This window comes from Pelodiscus sinensis, chromosome 20 (assembly GCF_052426305.1).
Source record: "Pelodiscus sinensis isolate ZL-2025 chromosome 20, ASM5242630v1, whole genome shotgun sequence".
NCBI lineage: Eukaryota > Metazoa > Chordata > Testudines > Trionychidae > Pelodiscus > Pelodiscus sinensis.
The window spans coordinates 19,519,554-19,536,727 of NC_143071.1; the positions used below are offsets into that span (position 1 = coordinate 19,519,554).

General features: G+C 48.3%; 1 protein-coding gene across 6 annotated transcripts in view; it reads left to right on the forward strand.

Annotated features, from left to right (window-relative positions):
- Positions 1-17,174, forward strand: part of UNK (unk zinc finger) — an 88,567-nt gene that overhangs the window by 41,184 nt on the left and 30,209 nt on the right. For 5 of the 6 annotated variants that reach the window (XM_075903649.2, XM_075903647.2, XM_075903648.2 and 2 more), the window contains exons 3-11: positions 2,405-2,581; positions 4,091-4,218; positions 4,348-4,483; positions 6,554-6,671; positions 7,552-7,636; positions 10,644-10,685; positions 10,777-10,919; positions 13,234-13,281; positions 14,880-15,080. In XM_075903649.2, coding sequence (XP_075759764.1) covers positions 2,405-2,581; positions 4,091-4,218; positions 4,348-4,483; positions 6,554-6,671; positions 7,552-7,636; positions 10,644-10,685; positions 10,777-10,919; positions 13,234-13,281; positions 14,880-15,080 — 1,078 coding nt within the window. The remainder of the gene's footprint in view (positions 1-2,404; positions 2,582-4,090; positions 4,219-4,347; positions 4,484-6,553; positions 6,672-7,551; positions 7,637-10,643; positions 10,686-10,776; positions 10,920-13,233; positions 13,282-14,879; positions 15,081-17,174) is intronic. The other variant, XM_075903650.2, reaches the window with a different exon arrangement.

Genomic DNA, 17,174 nt, shown 5'->3' on the forward strand with positions numbered 1-17,174 from the left:
ATCAACTTCACTTATTTTTCTAATTCTTTTACATTTCTCAGTGACAGATTTGTGGATTTTTTTTCCTAATTAGGGTATGACCAAGATGCAGTAGGAATTAAAAATGGAGTGCCAGCTAAAATGATCGCGTTCTGGGTTTTTTCCTTCTTTGTCCCAAGCTCTCCTGTGAGGGGGGTATGTCTGTCTATAGGTGGACTGGCACAGCCCACAAGCCCTGTAGCTTGTACATTGGCAGGAAACACTAACAGCTAGGAACCTAAATGAAAGGAGGGCTGCAGAGGAAATGTGTGTGCCATGGGGTGTATCTCCTTCATACTAATACACCAATAAAGCATTGAGCGTATTCTTGCTCTTTACTGGATCCCTGATACTCACCGGTCTACAGAATAATGAGCCGTTGAAGTCTTAAGGATCCAGTTATTTGTGAGAGAAGATGTTATCTAGTGTGTACTGGCAGATGTAGGGTCTAAAGAATGTTGAAAGGCATGACAAAAGAAAGGGGCAGAGCTAGTAAGGTTAACAATGATAGCAGTGGAGAGAGGTAACTAGTGGGGTCCCTCAATGGTCTGTCCTGGGACCAATCCTATTCAACTTATTTATAAATGATCTAGAGAAAGGGGTAAACAGTGAGGTGGCAAAATCTGCAGATGATACCAAACTGCTCAAGATAGTTAAGACCAAAGCAGACTGTGAAGAGCTTCAAAAAGATCTCAACAAACTAAGTGATTGGGCAACAAAATGGCAAATGAAATTTAATGTTGATAAATGTAAAGTAATGCACATTGGAAAAAATAATCCCAACTGTACATACAGTATGATGGGGACTAATTTAGCTACAACAACTCAAGAGAGAGATCTTAGAGTCATTGTGGATAGTTCTCTGAAAACATCCACTCAGTGTGCAGTAGCAGTCAAAAAAGCAAATAGAATGTTAGGAATCATTTTAAAAAGGGATAGAGAATAAGACAGAAAAAATCTTATTGCCTCTATATAAAACCATGGTACGCCCACATCTTGAGTACTGCGTACAGATGTGATCACCTCATCTCAGAAAAGATATATTTGCATTAGAAAGGGTTCAGAAAAGGGCAACAAAAATGATTAGGGGTTTGTAGCGGGTCCCATATGAAGAGAGATTAAAAAGACTTGGACTTCTCAGCTTAGAAAAGAGGAGATTTAAAGGGGGATATGATAGAGGTCTATAAAATCATGTCTGGTGTGGAAAAAGTGAATAAGGAAAAGTTATTTACTTATTCCCACGATATAAGAACTAGGGCTCACCAAATTAATAGGCAGCAGGTTTAAAACAAAGAAAAGGAAGTTTTTCTTTACTCAGTGCACAGTCAACCTCTGGAACTCCTTGATAGAGAATGTGGTGAACAGATCAAAAAAGAGCTAGATAGATTCATGGATGTTAGGTCCATCAATGGCTATTAGCCAGGATGGGTAGAACTGGTGTCCCTAGCCTCTGTTTGTCTGGAAATGGATGAAAGGAGAGGGATCATATAAGAATTACATGTTGTGTTCCCTTCCTCTGATGTAACTGGTATTGGCCATTGTTAGCAGACAGGATACAGAAAATCTCCATTGGTCCAGCATCTGATGGTCCGACCCTCCTGATGGTCCAGCACCATCAGGAACCCAGAAGTGCTCCGGGCAGCCGGACCATTGGAGCTGCTCTGCCCCCGGCTTCCCCGATTCAGCCGCTGCTGAAACTGACCAGCAGCTGAATCGGAGAAGCCGGGGGCAGAGCAGCTGGAGTGCTGCCGTAGCGCTGCCCCCGGCACTGCGGGACCAACCCAGCAGCACCCCAGCTGTCCCTGATTCAGCCGCTGCTGAAACTGACCAACGGCTGACTCCGGGAAGCCCAAGGCAGAGCTGCTCTGCCCCAGGCTTCCCGGAGTCAGCCGCTGGTCAGTTTCAGCAGCAGCTGACTTGGGAACGTCTGGGGCAGAGCAGCTGGGGTGCTGCCAGGATGGTCCGGTAGCGCCGCCCCTTGGCGCTATGGGACCAACCCGGCAGCACCCCAGCTGCTCTGCCGCAGGTGTCCCAATTCAGCTGCTGCTGAAACTGACCAGCAGCAGCTGAATCGGGGATGCCTGGGGAAAAGCCGGACTATCGGAAGGGGGGCTATGAGGGGTCTGGGGTGGCATCCCCCCCACGCCTCCCTAGACCCCTCATAGCCCCCCCCTTCCGATAGTCCGGCATATCTGATAATCTGGCACCCCCTGGGTCCTAAAGGTGCCGGATTATCGGAAGTTTTACTGTACTTTGGTCTGACCCAGTATGGCTGTTCTTATATTATTTTCAGTCTTCTTCATCAGCATGTCCTTTCATACCTGTGAGTCCACCATGGCAACAAGAGCATGACCAGAATTTTGCTGTCTCTTCCCCTGTGCCTCAGGTGTCCATTTTTGCATAGAACTACTGGTGACACAGAGAGAAGATATCATCTACGCTACTACAAAACTGGAATCTGTATCCATGAGACTGACTCCAAAGGAAATTGCACAAAGAATGGCCTCCACTGCGCCTTTGCTCATGGGCCACACGACCTGCGCTCTCCTGTTTACGACATCAGGTACCAGAGGATGGAGTTTCCTTGGGGCTGTGCAGGGAGGGGTGATACCTGGACCTGAATGGGAGGTCAGCTGATCAAATAGATGGAAATGTAACAAAATAACGTTAAGTTTCATAGTGATGGCACTATTTCCTTCCCTAGCAAGGCAAAACACAAAAACCTCTTCTAAAGGGTGAAACACTAGGCTAGTGGCACCCTGTCTGAGATAAGGATGTTAAAATGCGATTATCTGGCTAATCATACAGTTGATACAATTTGTATCAACTATACGATTCGTTGATAAGCTCTGCTGTGCAGAGCTGCAGTGGAAGTAGCTCCAAGAGCCGGCTCCAGGGCCATCTGCGCTGCTGGCTTCTTAGTACATTTAAAATGCAGAGGCACAGTAATCAGTGTGAGCTAAGACTGTTTAGTTCCGGCTTGTGCTGAGTCCAGCAGCCCCTGTTCGCATCGGACAGTCTTGTTCAAGGTGGCCATGACTGGCCAAGGACAGGGGCTGCTCAGGCAGCAGTCCCTGTTCAGGGCCATCACCTTACTGCTGCAAACAAGGGATGGTGCCGGAGAAGTGTCATGGCCACCGTGAACAGAGACTGCTACATCCCCATCCCCTGTTTGCGGCAGCCAGAGATGGCTACAGACAGGAGCTGCTGCTTGAGCAGTCCCTGCCCACGGCCAACTCTGGCTGCTGCAAACAGGAGCTGCTTGGTGGCAACAGCCCCTGTCTGCAGGGGGCCCAGCGGCTGCTTCCCAGCAGCATCCCCTATCCCTCCCCTGCTGCCTCTGATAGAGGCAGCATTGGGGAGGAGGGGCAGGTGGCACCCCAGAGACGATGCTGCGGGGACCTGGCTTTTAAGCCCACTCCCTCCAGCACCAGCTCCTGTCCCTCTGCCTTGCCTCTCAAAGAGGCAGAAAGGGGGGGCATTGCTTGAGTCCCCGTTCACCCCATGCTCCCTGCAGCACTTCTGCTTTTGAAATGTACATTTCAAAAGCAGAAGTGCCGGCAGTGGGAACCAGCACCAGCAGGGACAGTAGCAATTCCCTGCTCGCTCTGTTTCCCACCCCTCCCCTCCCCTCCCCCCCCCGCCTCTGCCTCCTCTGCCCCCTGTGGAGACGGTGCTGGGGGGAACCGGCTTAAAGCCAGCTCCCCCCTGCACTAGCTCATGCTCCTCCCCCACTTGCTGCCTCTCTCTGATAGTGGCAGCAAGAGGGAGGGGGAAGCAACTAGTCAAGTGGCTACTCAGCTATCCAGTAAGCATTTGCTTATCAGATAGTCCAGTAGTCCCTAACATCCCTAGTCTGAGAACCCTATAGGTTCTAACTTCTGAGGTGGAAGTTTCCTGGGAATGGACAGTTGCTGTTTGATCTCTTGTTTCTATATATGCTATGGCAAAAGCCAGTGGACATCGTGAACATACAACTACTTTGAAGCTCAGTAACAAAATTGTTAGACGCATATATCTGTCTCTACATCTGCTCTGTCTGCCTATTGTTCATTTAACTCTACTCCCGAAGGGAGCTTCAGGCTATGGAGGCTTTGCAGAATGGTCAGACCACATCAGAGGGCATAGAAGGTCAATCTGCAGTCGCTGCTAGCCATGCTATGATAGAGAAAATACTCAGTGAGGAGCCAAGGTGGCAAGGTGAGTCCCTTAGGGTCTTGCATGGGGGGCAGTCCAGTGTGCTTGGAGTGCCTGCTCCAATCAAGGGTTTTTGCATAGTAAACAAAGCACCTGTCCTCTCCAAGTAACCATCGGGGCCTTCCTTCACAGACACAACGTACGTGTTAGGAAACTACAAGACAGAACAATGCAAGAAGCCTCCCCGTCTTTGTCGCCAGGGTTACGCCTGTCCCTACTATCACAACAGCAAAGATAGAAGAAGGAGCCCAAGAAAACACAAATACAGGTATCCTTTTCCTGGGATCTTTCCAAACAAGGTGTGATGAAGTGGGGACTGTGTTCACTCTGGTTGCTTTGTTGTGATGTGTGATTCCTGCTGTTCTGGAGTAACTCTCAGTGTAGGTGTGCGTGTGCCTCAGTTTCCCTGGGCAGGGCAGCACTATCTGGATGAGGAGGGGAAGGCTGGGCATGACTCACTGTGGAAGTATGTTCAGTCTCTCAGTCCTGGGGACCACGTGACCGCAAATAACACCTTGGCCCTGGGAGTAGGACAGACCAGGAGGCGGGGCTGCCTGGGGGGCTGTAAGCAGTGGCTGTAAGTTGCGAGTTAGTTTTTGGCTCGCTGGAGAAGGGAGCCTAGCTCCAGCTCTGGGCCCTTTTCTCCCCAAGATGGGCTGTACTGAATGCTCCTGGTTCCTGTAACAAGAAGTCTGAGCTACACTGTGTCTCTGTGAACCAATAAACCTTCTGTTCTACGTGCTGGCTCAGAGTCACGTCTGGCTGCAGATGTGGGTGCAGAGCCCGGTGACTCCCCCACACTCTGACACACAAGGACCTTGGATTTGCTTCATTTAATATGGGTAACCCTTCCATAAGGCCTCTTCTGACAGTTCTGCTGCCTGAAGGGTTGGATTGATGTGCTAGTCCCCAAGCCTAGGGATTTGCCTTGTAACCAAGGTCAATAATGAATGCCTATAATAAATAAATAACTGTGTGTTACCAAATTGTATTTTAGCTCTGATCATCTCACTGTGGACAGAACCTGCATCTCGCTTCCCCATAATAACCATAATACATTTTTAAAAAACCTTCATTTCAAAAAGCGATGCAGGGTTAAAAAAAATCCTAAAAGGGGAATTTAGTTCCATTTGTAAACAATACCACATACTGCATGTAGATCATATTTTTGTGGGCTTAAATGAAAGCAGGTAAATATTTCAGAACAATCAGGCCACTTCATGTGTCTGAGATTGAAAAGGGTTTTGGGAAATTACCAGTGTTGCCTGCTTTGTACTCCTCATTTGACAGTGAAAGGCTCCTGCAACTTAGGTTATAGGTGTTCACATCATTTTACTGTTTTCTGTCTTATCACCAGTGATGCGTCTTCGTGAGCAGGTGTGTCCAGCTTAGTGGCTCTGATTTCCAAAAGCACTTCTGGATGGCCTGGATGAGAGGGAGCTTTTCTTCAATCCCTCTTAAAAACATTAGAACTGGCTGAAAAACATGAACAGTCTCATTTTCTTCCTCCTATTTTGTCATATTTTTCCAATCAATGCTAAAACCCCATAAAATCTAAGGAGCATTAAGCCATCTCATCCAGGGCAAGCATACACACCATGAATGTCCTCCAGTGACAGCCAGGGACTCCTCCTACTATCTCCAACAAGAGCCCCCTTCCATCTTTCTGTCCCATCTTTGTGCCTTATTAACAAATATTAGAAGAGTTGAGGGCCCACTACCAGTGCATGAAGAGTGTCTTGATTCCCACCCACTTCTGTGCTGCCAGCCAGCCTCCCCCCACAACTGATGTGGCTGTCTGCTCAGTCCTGGCTGCTGCATCTGGTGCTTCTATGTGCCTCCTCTTCAGTTTATTGAGGAAATGTGTCATTATACAGAACAGTGGGAGTTGGGAACATCAAGACTACAGACCTGGAAACGGAAAAGGTTCCCAGCACAGAGACAGGGAACGGATCTGCCTTTTTGTTGGTGACCCCTGTCTTCTACAGGGCCACAGTGTAACTCTGGAACCTGACTGGCTTACAGTGCTATGCGTTTTGGATTAGCCAATTAACTTAACATTATACAAACACCCAGTTGTGAAACAGAAAACAGACCCAGCATCTTTGACACTAATCTTGTTACCTGCTAATAGGGTTAGTTAAACTTTTGGGCAGTCTAGACAGGCAATGCAAGCTACAGAGGTAGCAGGGAGAAAGCTGCACAGGCACCAGCTAGTGAGTGCAGGAGAAGAAGCTGGGAGAGTGGAGTTTAGGACGTCGGGGTGCCAGGAGACAGGGCTGAGAGTGGCCAGTAAGCGTCTGTGTTTGATTCATTCCACTACCTCTTCTTTCTCCAGATCGTCACCATGTCCCAGTGTGAAACATGGTGATGAGTGGGGAGACCCCAGTAAGTGCGAGAATGGGGACACATGCCAGTACTGCCACACGCGCACAGAGCAACAGTTTCACCCAGAGGTATGGTAACCTGATCTTTCCATTTGACGTCTTGCTATTTGAGAGGGAGAAGTCCAGGGTGATGATTGATAGGCAGCAAAGAGCCAGCAAAGAGGCAGATAATAAGTTGCTTGCAGCATGGTGTTTGGATGCCGAAGCAGCACGCTGGAGGTGAGCTGGGACCACAGCTGCTTGGTATGGCTCCTTTTTAGTCAGGAAAAAAAAATTGTGGGAAGGTAAAGAAGGAGGGGAAAAGATTGTGTGTGAGGGAGAAAATGAAGGTAAGCACATAGACTGTATGTGTGTATTGGTGATGAGTTGAATGGGTTTGCAGGTGAACTAATAGGGTTTATCTAATAGGAAAATGATCAATAATTGACAGTTGTTGTCATTATTAGGTCCCCATGAACCAGTACTGAAAATGGCTTCATTGCTAGTGCAGATTGGCCCAAAGCTTTTCTAGAACAATTACAGAAAGTATGTCACACTGACACTTCATATTATAACGGTTGTCTGGTCTACACTACCAATGTCATTTTCACCATCAGAGGAAGGGAGGACCATTGTTTGCTGTTGATCCAATAGGGGATCTGTTTTCTACCTAGTCATTTATTCGTTATTCCCTTAGCACTCTAATTTTCCATTATTCCACACATAAAGCTCCCACTGAAATCATTGAGGACTGATGGCAAATGCTAGCCCTTAGATGAGCTTAGCTGTGATGGGAACAATTGTTGATGTTACCAGAACTCCGGTAATGTTTCCTTCTTTAAAATAAAGCATTTAAGCGGATACTCTGAAATCTTTGTGTCTGTGACTCTAGTCTGTGTTTCTGTCTCTCTGTTGAATCTATTTTAGACATTTCTCTGAATGAACTGTCTGTGTGGTTTTTTTTTCTTAGATCTACAAATCCACCAAGTGCAATGACATGCAGCAATCTGGCAGCTGTCCTCGGGGACCCTTCTGTGCCTTTGCACATGTAGAACGTATGTTGGCTTCTTCTCTCATGTTTCAGTAATGTTTTAGCCATGAATATCTTTAGTTTGGTGCTCCAGGCTAGAATAGATAGGACCACAAAGGGGAGAGCTTTCTTTGGGAGCTCATTTAAAGTCATGATGCCAATAGGAGGAGATGTGAGCACAGCTGAAGGTAATAGATAGTCTTTTTCAAGTGATTACTCATGTCCATTCCATATTAGGATTGCATGCTCGCCACGTGCACCAATGCCAGAAGTTTTTCCCTCCGCAGTACCTGTAGGAGAGCAGCTCTGACGACCCCTGGGGTGGCACTTCCATGGTATGATATAAGGGACGCCTAATGCACCCTTCATCCTCAGCTCCTTCTTGCCACCAGCACAGTGGAGCTGCTGGGTCTTCAACCAAGCTTGCTTCTCTGTTGTCTTTGAGAATACAGTTTCTTCTTTTGTATATAGTTTCTTAATTAGCTGGTTAAAGTTCTCCCACTGGGCGTCTGAACTCAACATTACCTTCTCACGATCTTCAGTGTAGTCCATCTTAGATTGCCTACTGCTCCTCAAGAACCATGGTGCACTCTTCCATTAGTGTGCATTTCGTGGCCATCTCCACAGTTCACCAGCATGTTGAGGGTCAGACGGTGTTCTCTCTTGACATGATGGTCAGATTCTCACACAGCTTTACCTGCAGGCACAAGACTTTGTCCCATAGCAGGACCTTAGCCTGGTCCTCTAAAGACTCACTGGCCTGCCCTTTGAGCCACTAGATTCCTGCTCCCTTGCCTTCTTGTTCTGGAAGGTTGCATTCCTGGTGGCCATAATGTCAGCATGAGAAGTCTCAGAAATCAAACCTTTGACCTCAGAGCCACCTTACTCAGTTTTCCATAAAGACAAAGTCCATCAGCGGCCCCACCTGGCATCTCTTTCCTCCTTCCCTCCTTTTCAGTTGTAAATAAGTTTGTAATTGTTAATAGTTAGTCCCCTGCTGAGACTCAGCCTGGGGACAGGGCATGCCCTGGTCCCCCAGATTTAAACCACGTGCTAACTGTTGAAGGCCTATGCTAGTTAGTGACCCCCATGGCAACTGCCTTTGCTGGCTGTGTGAGAGGCCATATCAACTATAAGTGTTGCATCTTTAGGTCTGTCAGACCCAGGACCATAAAAGACAATGTTATAAGACTTAAAGCACTACTGATGCAGTTGGCTTTGGCTCCCCAAAACCAATGTTCAGATTCGGTACTAAGTACTAGTACCTCAGTATGAAGCGCTACTCAAAATGTGAGTAAGATCTTCTGGTCCTGATCCTTCTTCCAGCATTGGAAGTCATCTCCTCATCACCGGTCTTACTGATGCAAAGGAGGACTAATGTGCCATGGTCTCCATCCTGCTGTCATGGATGAACTTCACAGTCTCCAACATTGCCCTCTTCTGGCAGTTCCCAACATTGGAGGGACCGTAGTACCCGATCTCTCAGCCAGTGTCAGGTCGGACAGTGCCCATTGGAATGATCCTCCCTCCCACCGGCACAGTCATTGGCAGTACACCCTTGCCACCCACCTTGATACTGCAAGCAGCCACACAGTCTTCACCTTGGCCTCCGGCACTGTGGCCCTCACAATGCTGCCTCTGGACCCTGTGGGGCTTCCCCATGCAGTCAGTAGCCAGAGCCTCTGAGTCTCAGTTGGGACCATCTGCCAGCCAACCTCTGGCACCAGAATCAGCTAGGCTGGGCACTCCCTTGTTCAGGAGGAAATTGAGGCTTAACCTCCCACCACCACCACCAGAGGAGGGATAATCAGCCCGGGCCTCTTCCTCCTCACCAGATGAGGCCATAGTGGCACCCCCTCTGGAGGTTGCACAGGACAATAACAAGGCACACCAAGACTTCTTGAAACAGGTGACCGCAAACCTGAATCTTCTGGCAGAGTAGGTTGAGGAGTCCACAGACACCCTTTTTTGGCCCAGCTACGGTCACATTGCCTCTTCATGAAGGGGTCACTAAGATAGCTAAGGCTTTGTGGCAGACATCTTCCTCCATTCCCCCAATCTCAAAGGGGGTGGAACATAAATACTTCATCCCAGCCAAGGACCATGATTACCTGTATACCCAACTGGCCCCAAATTTGCTTGTGGTAGAATTAGTTAACCACAGAGAGTGACAGGGTCAACCTGCCCCTATTTTCCCAAAATAAAGACTCAAGACGCCTGGACCTTTCTGGGCATAAACTTTATTCATCTACCAGTTTCCAATTGTGGGTGGCTATTCATCAGGCACACATGTTCATGGCCCACTACGTCATTATGTAGCAGGCCAGAAGAGATATGGGATTTGGCAGGGCCTTACTCAGTTCTGCATGTCCTTAAACTCCTACCCCCCCTCCTCAGATATTTCTCGGAGTCATCTAAGTTGAATGGACATGAGCAGTCACTCGAAGAAGAAGAAAAGACAGTTACCTGTTTCCGTAACTGATATTCTTCGAGATGTCCATTCAACATATCCCCTCCCCCTTCCTCTCTGTTGGAGTTTCTCTATGTAGCGCGGCATATGTGCGCCACTCCAGCGGGTGCTAGAGGTCGGTTCCCTACAGAGACCGCTAAGCGAAAAATCTTTCAGCACCAGTTCATGTGGTGAGCACACACACCTAATTTGAATGGACATGAGCAACACACCTTGAAGAACACCAGTTACAGAAATAGATAACCATCTTTTCCATAGCCTTGTACACACATTACCATTTTCTGTAATGATTTGGGTTCTGGACTTATGGAAATGCATTGTCGCCCTTAGTTAATTGCAACACGTATATCAGCTGTGTGCATAGCATGTTTAAAACCCCTTGCTGGTACAGGATAGCCTACATGTATAGCATATAATTCACTTAGTAAAAATATTGTTGGAGAAAGAGTAATTACTGATCTAGAGGCCAGCAGATTGCAAAACTGAAGGAAGTGTGATAATATAAGATGAGAAATGCCCATTTTGCCTGATAGGATTTCTTGTTGCTTCTGTACTGATTAAGAATCCATGGAACATTCCCTGTGGAGAGCTAGCAGCAGGAGAGGTATGTAGCTGCTGTTCTTCCCAAATACGTTGTGATCTCTGGCCATTCATGCAGCTTTGAATGATGTTGCATGTCCTTTTTTTTCATGCAGAACCTCCACTCAATGAAGATTTACAGCCATCCTCAGCTGTATCCAGCCCAACGCAAACAGGCCCTGTGATGTATATGCCATCAGCTGCTGGCGATTCTGTTCCAGTGAGCCCTTCTAGTCCACATGCTCCAGACCTTAGCAATGTATGTGACACTACTAGGTAGCTTTTGTTCACACATTGTTAACCTGCATTTCCCTACTGTACCACTCTCTTCCAGAGTAGGAAATTTTTCAAAGGGTTTGAATTTTTTTGGCTCTCAGCCAATGTTTCCTCTCATTTTTTTCCATCCATGTGTGGAATACATTTTGTTATGAGCATCAATGCACGTGAGGATTCAATAGGAACATATACTGTGAGCACTCTGCTCATCAGCTGGGCAGCATCTGAATCTCTCCTGAGCTGCTGCCCAAGCGCTCATCTTACAGGGTACAGTGCTCTCAGCTCAGTACTTCTTCAGAGAGATTATTTGGGGAGGAACATAGGTTTTAGCCTTACTTCTAGAAACTTATTCCATGCTTATAGCATTGTTTTGCTTTTCATTCCCTAAAACAGTGGTCCCCGCGGGGCCATTTGTGTGCGCCCGCCAAGTGCTCAGGGCTGGCCTGGCCCCGGGCAGATGGTGCATGCATGGAGCCGGAGCCAGACACCGGCCCCAGGAGCGCCGCGAATTGGCCGCTCACGCCCCGGGTGCGCGGCGCTTGGGGGGAAGGCGCCAGCCCTGGGCGTGCGGCGCTTGCAGGGGGGGGCGCCGGCCCCAGGTGTGCGGCGCTTGCGGTGGGGGGCACCGGCCCCGGGCGTGCGGCGCTTGCAGGGGAGGGCGCCGGCCCCGGGCGCGCGGCACTTGCAAGGGAGGGGGAGGCGCCGGCCCCGGGCGCGCGGTGCTTGCAAGGGAGGGGGAGGCGCCGGCCCCGGGCGCGTGGCGTTTGCAAGGGAGGGGGAGGGGGAGGCGCCGGCCCCGGGCACGCGGCGCTTGCGGGGGGGGGGCGGGCGCCGGCCCCAGGCATGCGGCACTTGCAAGGAGGGGGGGCTTGCAAGGAGGGGGCGCCGGCCCCGGGCGCGCGGCGTTTGCAAGGGAGGGGGGACGCTGGCCCCGGGCACGCAGCGCTTGCAAGGGGGGGGGGCGCCGGCTCTGGGTGCACGGCGCTTGCAAGGGGGGAGGGCGCTTGCAAAGGGGGGGGCGCTGGGCGCGCAGCGTTTGCAGGGGGGGGCGCTTGCAGGGGGGCGCACAGCGCTTGCAAGGGGAGGGGGCACTTGTAAGAGGGGGGGCGCCAGCCCCGGGCGCGCGGCACTTGCTGGAGGGCGCTTGCAGGGGAGCGCCGGCCCTGGGAGCGTGGCGCTTGCAGGGGGGGCTCCGCCCCTGAGCACGCGGCTATGGGGGGGCCCCACCCCTGGGCGTGCATGTGTCCCCACCCTTTGGCGCCCTGCAGGCGAACGGCCACTCCCCCTGGCGCCCGGCAGCCTCTAAAGGTTGGGGACCACTGCCCTAAAAGGTTTCCTTTATTAGCGTTGGGCAGGAGCTGTCCGAGGCAAGCTGCGGCAGCTGGCGCCTCAGGCGGAACGCATGATTGGCGTCCCTGCCTGCAGGGCCGTCAGTGGACTGACATCATCGTCAGGCGCCTCGGGCGGCGGCACCCTAGGCGGCGGCCAAGACCGCCTATAGCCACGGGCCACCCCTGGCATTGGGTGAGGTATAGTTCAGGGAAGTGGAAAGTGTATGGCTTCTGTATCCACGTACAATCCATGAGCCAGAATAATCTAGAGTACAAAACTATCATTTAGTTTGCTTATGCATGAAATCTCAAAGAAGTTTAGCCTGTGCACAAGGTGACTGTTTGCATTAAGCTACGTTGGAGCTTGCAGTGTTCCCAAACTGTTGATGAAGATTTTAAAGAGATACACTGGCATGGTCTTAAATCATGAAAATTCTATACTGGTTTAGATGAGTTGAATTCATTTAAGAGTTCCCACATGGAAAGGGACTCTTTAACCTGGAAGTTTGAAAATGAGGCTGTACTTTGTTACAATCAAAATCCAGTCAATAAGAGTTTGAATTCCCCTGAATTTGATTGTGTCTGGGACACCTGGCCAGATCTTTAAGACAGACTGGGCATGATATTTTCTCTTAGTAATTAAAACTATGGAATAAAGTACAAACATTCTTTTATTCTCTGTGAAAATGCCATCTGAATGCTCTTTAAGCCACAGGAAAACTGAATGTTCAATCTCATGATCACTGAGATCTGTTCTCTTTCTGGAGCTCTTCCGTCTTTAAAATGGAGCCTTCCCTAATCCATAAACACATACCAAAAAAAGGAAATATTTGTCATTTTGCTTGTAGCCTGCAAACACATATAACTATGCTGATGATAATTTTTCCTGAGTAATTCATCAAAGGAAAATACTCAGTGAAGTAACCAAGCTCACATGGCCTGTTCTGTTTTGTATTTGTACTGTAGGTGTGGAATAAACCAGGAACTCTGCCAACCAGCCCCACGTCCACCACAGTAAGCAGTAACTTTATGACTTCAGGGGAGGGAAAACTGCAGGCAGCCCATGTTAAAAATCATGCTCCCAGAATCCCTCTTGCTCACTCCAGCCTCCTCCATGCTACATTTCAGATTGTGGGAGCAATAGCTGTGTGCAAATTTAGTTCTAAATTGAAAAAAATAAAACTGTTTAAATGCATGATGCAAGGTTGTGGCCCAAAGGAGAGAACCAGTGGAGGACTCCTGTTTTAACTCTGGTTGTCAATACTTTGGTCTTGTCTACACTAGGATTTTCAGACTAGCAGGTACAGTTCCGCTGGTAGATACTATAGCATATATGCTGCTCAGACCAGTTCAGGTGCTTTTACTATTAGCTAACAGAGTTAAAACACTGATCCTCCTCAGAGTGCAGACAGAATCCTAATCTGAATCAACCTAAAGAGAATGGAAAGAGCTTTGATCAAGTCAGTGAACTCCAGGAGTCTCATGTGAGGCTGCAGAGGGAAGTGTCTCTAGATCCTCAGGTTACATATCACTGTGCATTTCAAAGGGGCAGCCATGGAGCCCGGGGTCAGCTGGGCACTCCCCTGCTGATCCCGGGCTCTGTGCGACATTTCCCCAGAACCCGACATTTCCCCAGAAGTCCATGGAGTCCCCAGCTGACCATGGGTTCCAGAGAAGTGCCACGCGGAACCTGGGGAGTCCCCTGCTGACCGTGAATTACAGGGAAGTGCCACGCAGAACACGGGCACTCCCCGGCTGACCCCAGATTCTGCATGGCATGCAGCACAGCATGGAGCCCGGTGTCAGCAGGGGACTCTGAGTCCCCCGCTGACCCGGGGATCCATGGCTTTGAAATGCACAAGAGCTCCAACGTGTAGCTCGGAATCAGCAGGCCCCAGACTTCCCGCTGGCCCCAGGCTGTACACGGAGTTCAGAATGCCCAGCAGGGGCTCTTGTACATTTCAGAGGAGGAATGCAGAAGTGCCTATCGAGTAGTCCAGTGTTTCTTAACCAGTGGTACGAATATCCTTAGGGGTACTTGAGAAGAATCTGAGGGGTACTTCAACACAGCTGAAGTTTGGAGAAAAATGAATTTTTGTTTTAAGTTTTATAGCATTTTGTACACCCAAAAATGTAATCTGGCTACAAAAATTGTTTAAACAAATGTGTTGCAATAGTAGAAAAAAAAATTGTGTCTGAAAACAGTAGGTACTAGGGGTACTTATAATTTTTTTTTTTTAAAGGGGTACTTTATAAAAAAAAAAAAAGGTTGAGAAACACTGGAGTAGTCGATGGAAATTCCATTGACTACTCGACTAGTCAGTTAACCACAATTTAACACATAATACAAAGGCAGTAGCACTAGGCGGCAGGCGGGAACCGGTACACTGCCGTCATCCATGTAACTGGTGAAATTTTCAGTGGTTACACAGTTACTTAATTACACACATTTGAACATCCTTAATGTATATATTTGTCTATTTCTGCTGACCATCAGTGAAGCTAATGCACAAACAAGGAAGTAAAAGAGAGAGTCCATAGGAATCATTTGACTCAGCGATGCTGACTGAAAGTTCCTTTATTATGACCTTTATGTTTTCTTTTCCTGTTAGATTCTTTGTAGGAATAGCAGCCTCGGAAGTCCATCTAATATATGTGGATCCCCTCCTGGTGCCATTGGGAAACCACACAGCTTGGAGAACATTGGTTTTCCCACAGACTCAGTAACTGCAGCCAGCAGCTATAAGAAAGCACCAGGGTTTGAACGGGAGGATCAAGTGGGGGCCGAGTATCTGAAGAGCTTCAAATGCCAGGTAAAAAGAGAATGTTGTGTGGTGGAGAGCAATTGCCTGACTTAGTTTGGGTTGATTCTGTTGTCCGTGGAACAAAAGTAACACACAGTTGCCACAATGTTTGATTCCTAAATTTACTTTTGTGGTCCCAACTTCTATGCATCTGTTCAATCTCTCATTAGCTCCTGGCTGTCCTGTTGCCATTGCAAACTCAGTCTGTCAAAATTTAGCTTTACTCATAGACTCATAGACTTTAAGGTCAGAAGGGACCATTATGATCATCTAGTCTGACCCCCTGCACAGTGCAGGCCACAGAATCTCACCCATCCCCTCCTAGAATAATCCTCTCACCTATATCTCAGCTATTGAAGCCTTCAAATACTTTGAAGACCCCAAGATGCAGAGAATCCTCCAGCTGTGATCTGTACCCCATGCTACAGAGGAAGGCGAAAAACCTCCAGGGCCTCTGCCAATCTACCCTGGAGGGAAATTCCTTCCCGACCCCAAATATGGCGATCAGCTAAACCCTGAGCATGTGGGCAAGACTTACCAGCCAGACACCCAGAAAGTTCTCTATAGTAACTCCTATCATCCCTCCATTGATCTATTTACCACTGATAATGAAAGGTCAATTAGTTACCAAGATCATGTTATCTCATCAAACCATCCCCTTCATAAACCCATCGGCTGTGTCTAGACTGGCAAGTTTTTCTGCAAAAGCAGATGCTTTTGCGGAAAAACTTGCCAGCTGTCTACACTGGCCGCTTGAATTTCCGCAAGAACACTGATTTCCTACTATCTGAAATCAGTGCTTCTTGCGGAAATACTATGCTGCTCCCGTTTGGGCAAAAGTCCTTTTGCGCAAACGGGCCAGTGTAGACAGCTCAGATTTGTTTTGCACAAAAAAGCCCCGATTGCGAAAATGGCGATCGGGGCTTTTTTGCGCAAAAGCGCGTCTAGATTGGCACGGACGCTATTCCGCAAAAAGTGCTTTTGCGGAAAAGTGTCTGTGCCAATCTAGACGCTCTTTTCTGCAAATGCTTTTAACGGAAAACTTTTCCGTTAAAAGCATTTGCGGAAAATGATGCCAGTCTAGACGCAGCCATCTAGTTTAATCTTGAAGCCAGATAGATCTTTTGCCCCCACAACTTCCCTTGGAAGGCCATTCCAGAACCTCACTCCTCTAATGGTTAGAAACCTTCGTCTAATCTCAAGTCTAAACTTCCTACTAGCCAGCTTATATCCATTTGTTCTTGTGTCCACATTGGTATTAAGCTTAAATAATTCCTCTCCCTCCGTGGTATTTGTCCCTCTAATATATTTAAAGAGTGCAATCATGTCCTCCCTCAGCCTTCTTTTGGTTAAGGTAAACAAGCCAAGCTCCTTGAGTCTCCCTTCATAAGACAGGTTTTCCATTCCTCGGATCATCCTAGTGGCCCTTCTTTGTACCTGTTTAAATCAAGTCCCTCTCCACATCTTTCCTTCTTTATTAACTTTGGATAGCAATTCGATGTCATTTGAATCTGCTTCTTCCACAAGGTTCTCTTCAGATGTAGAATATCTCTCTCCACTGCTAAAATCCTTATTCACATCTGGGTCACCTTGATCACTGCAACTATCATTTCTCTGCTCTTGTCACCTCTCATTTCTCCGATCTGTCCAGACACCACTGCTAGTTCTCTTTCTTTCCCACTGCTCCAAACATGTCATCCTTCTTCTGAAATTTCTTCCCCAGCTCCCATGTTTCCTTGTCCTGTGTAGATCCTTTGTAGGAACAGCTGCCTTGGAAGTCCATCTAATATATGTGGGTTCCCTCCTGATGCCACTGGGAAACCACACAGCTTGGAGAGCATTGGTTTTGCCACAGACTTAGTAACAGCAGCCAGCAGCTCCAGGAAGGCACCAGGGTTTAAATAGGAAGATCAAGTGGGGGGCCAAGTACTTAGGGTGAAAGTAACTTATCAGTCTTATTAGTATGGGGGCTCGGCTCCTTTTAAATCGCCAGGCACCAGGGAGCTGTCCCCTCTCCATCCCAGTTGGTGGCCCTGCAACTACAGCGCTGCTGCTTTCTTACCAGTATGCCATACCAGCCCGTAGGAGCCCACTTTCACCTCT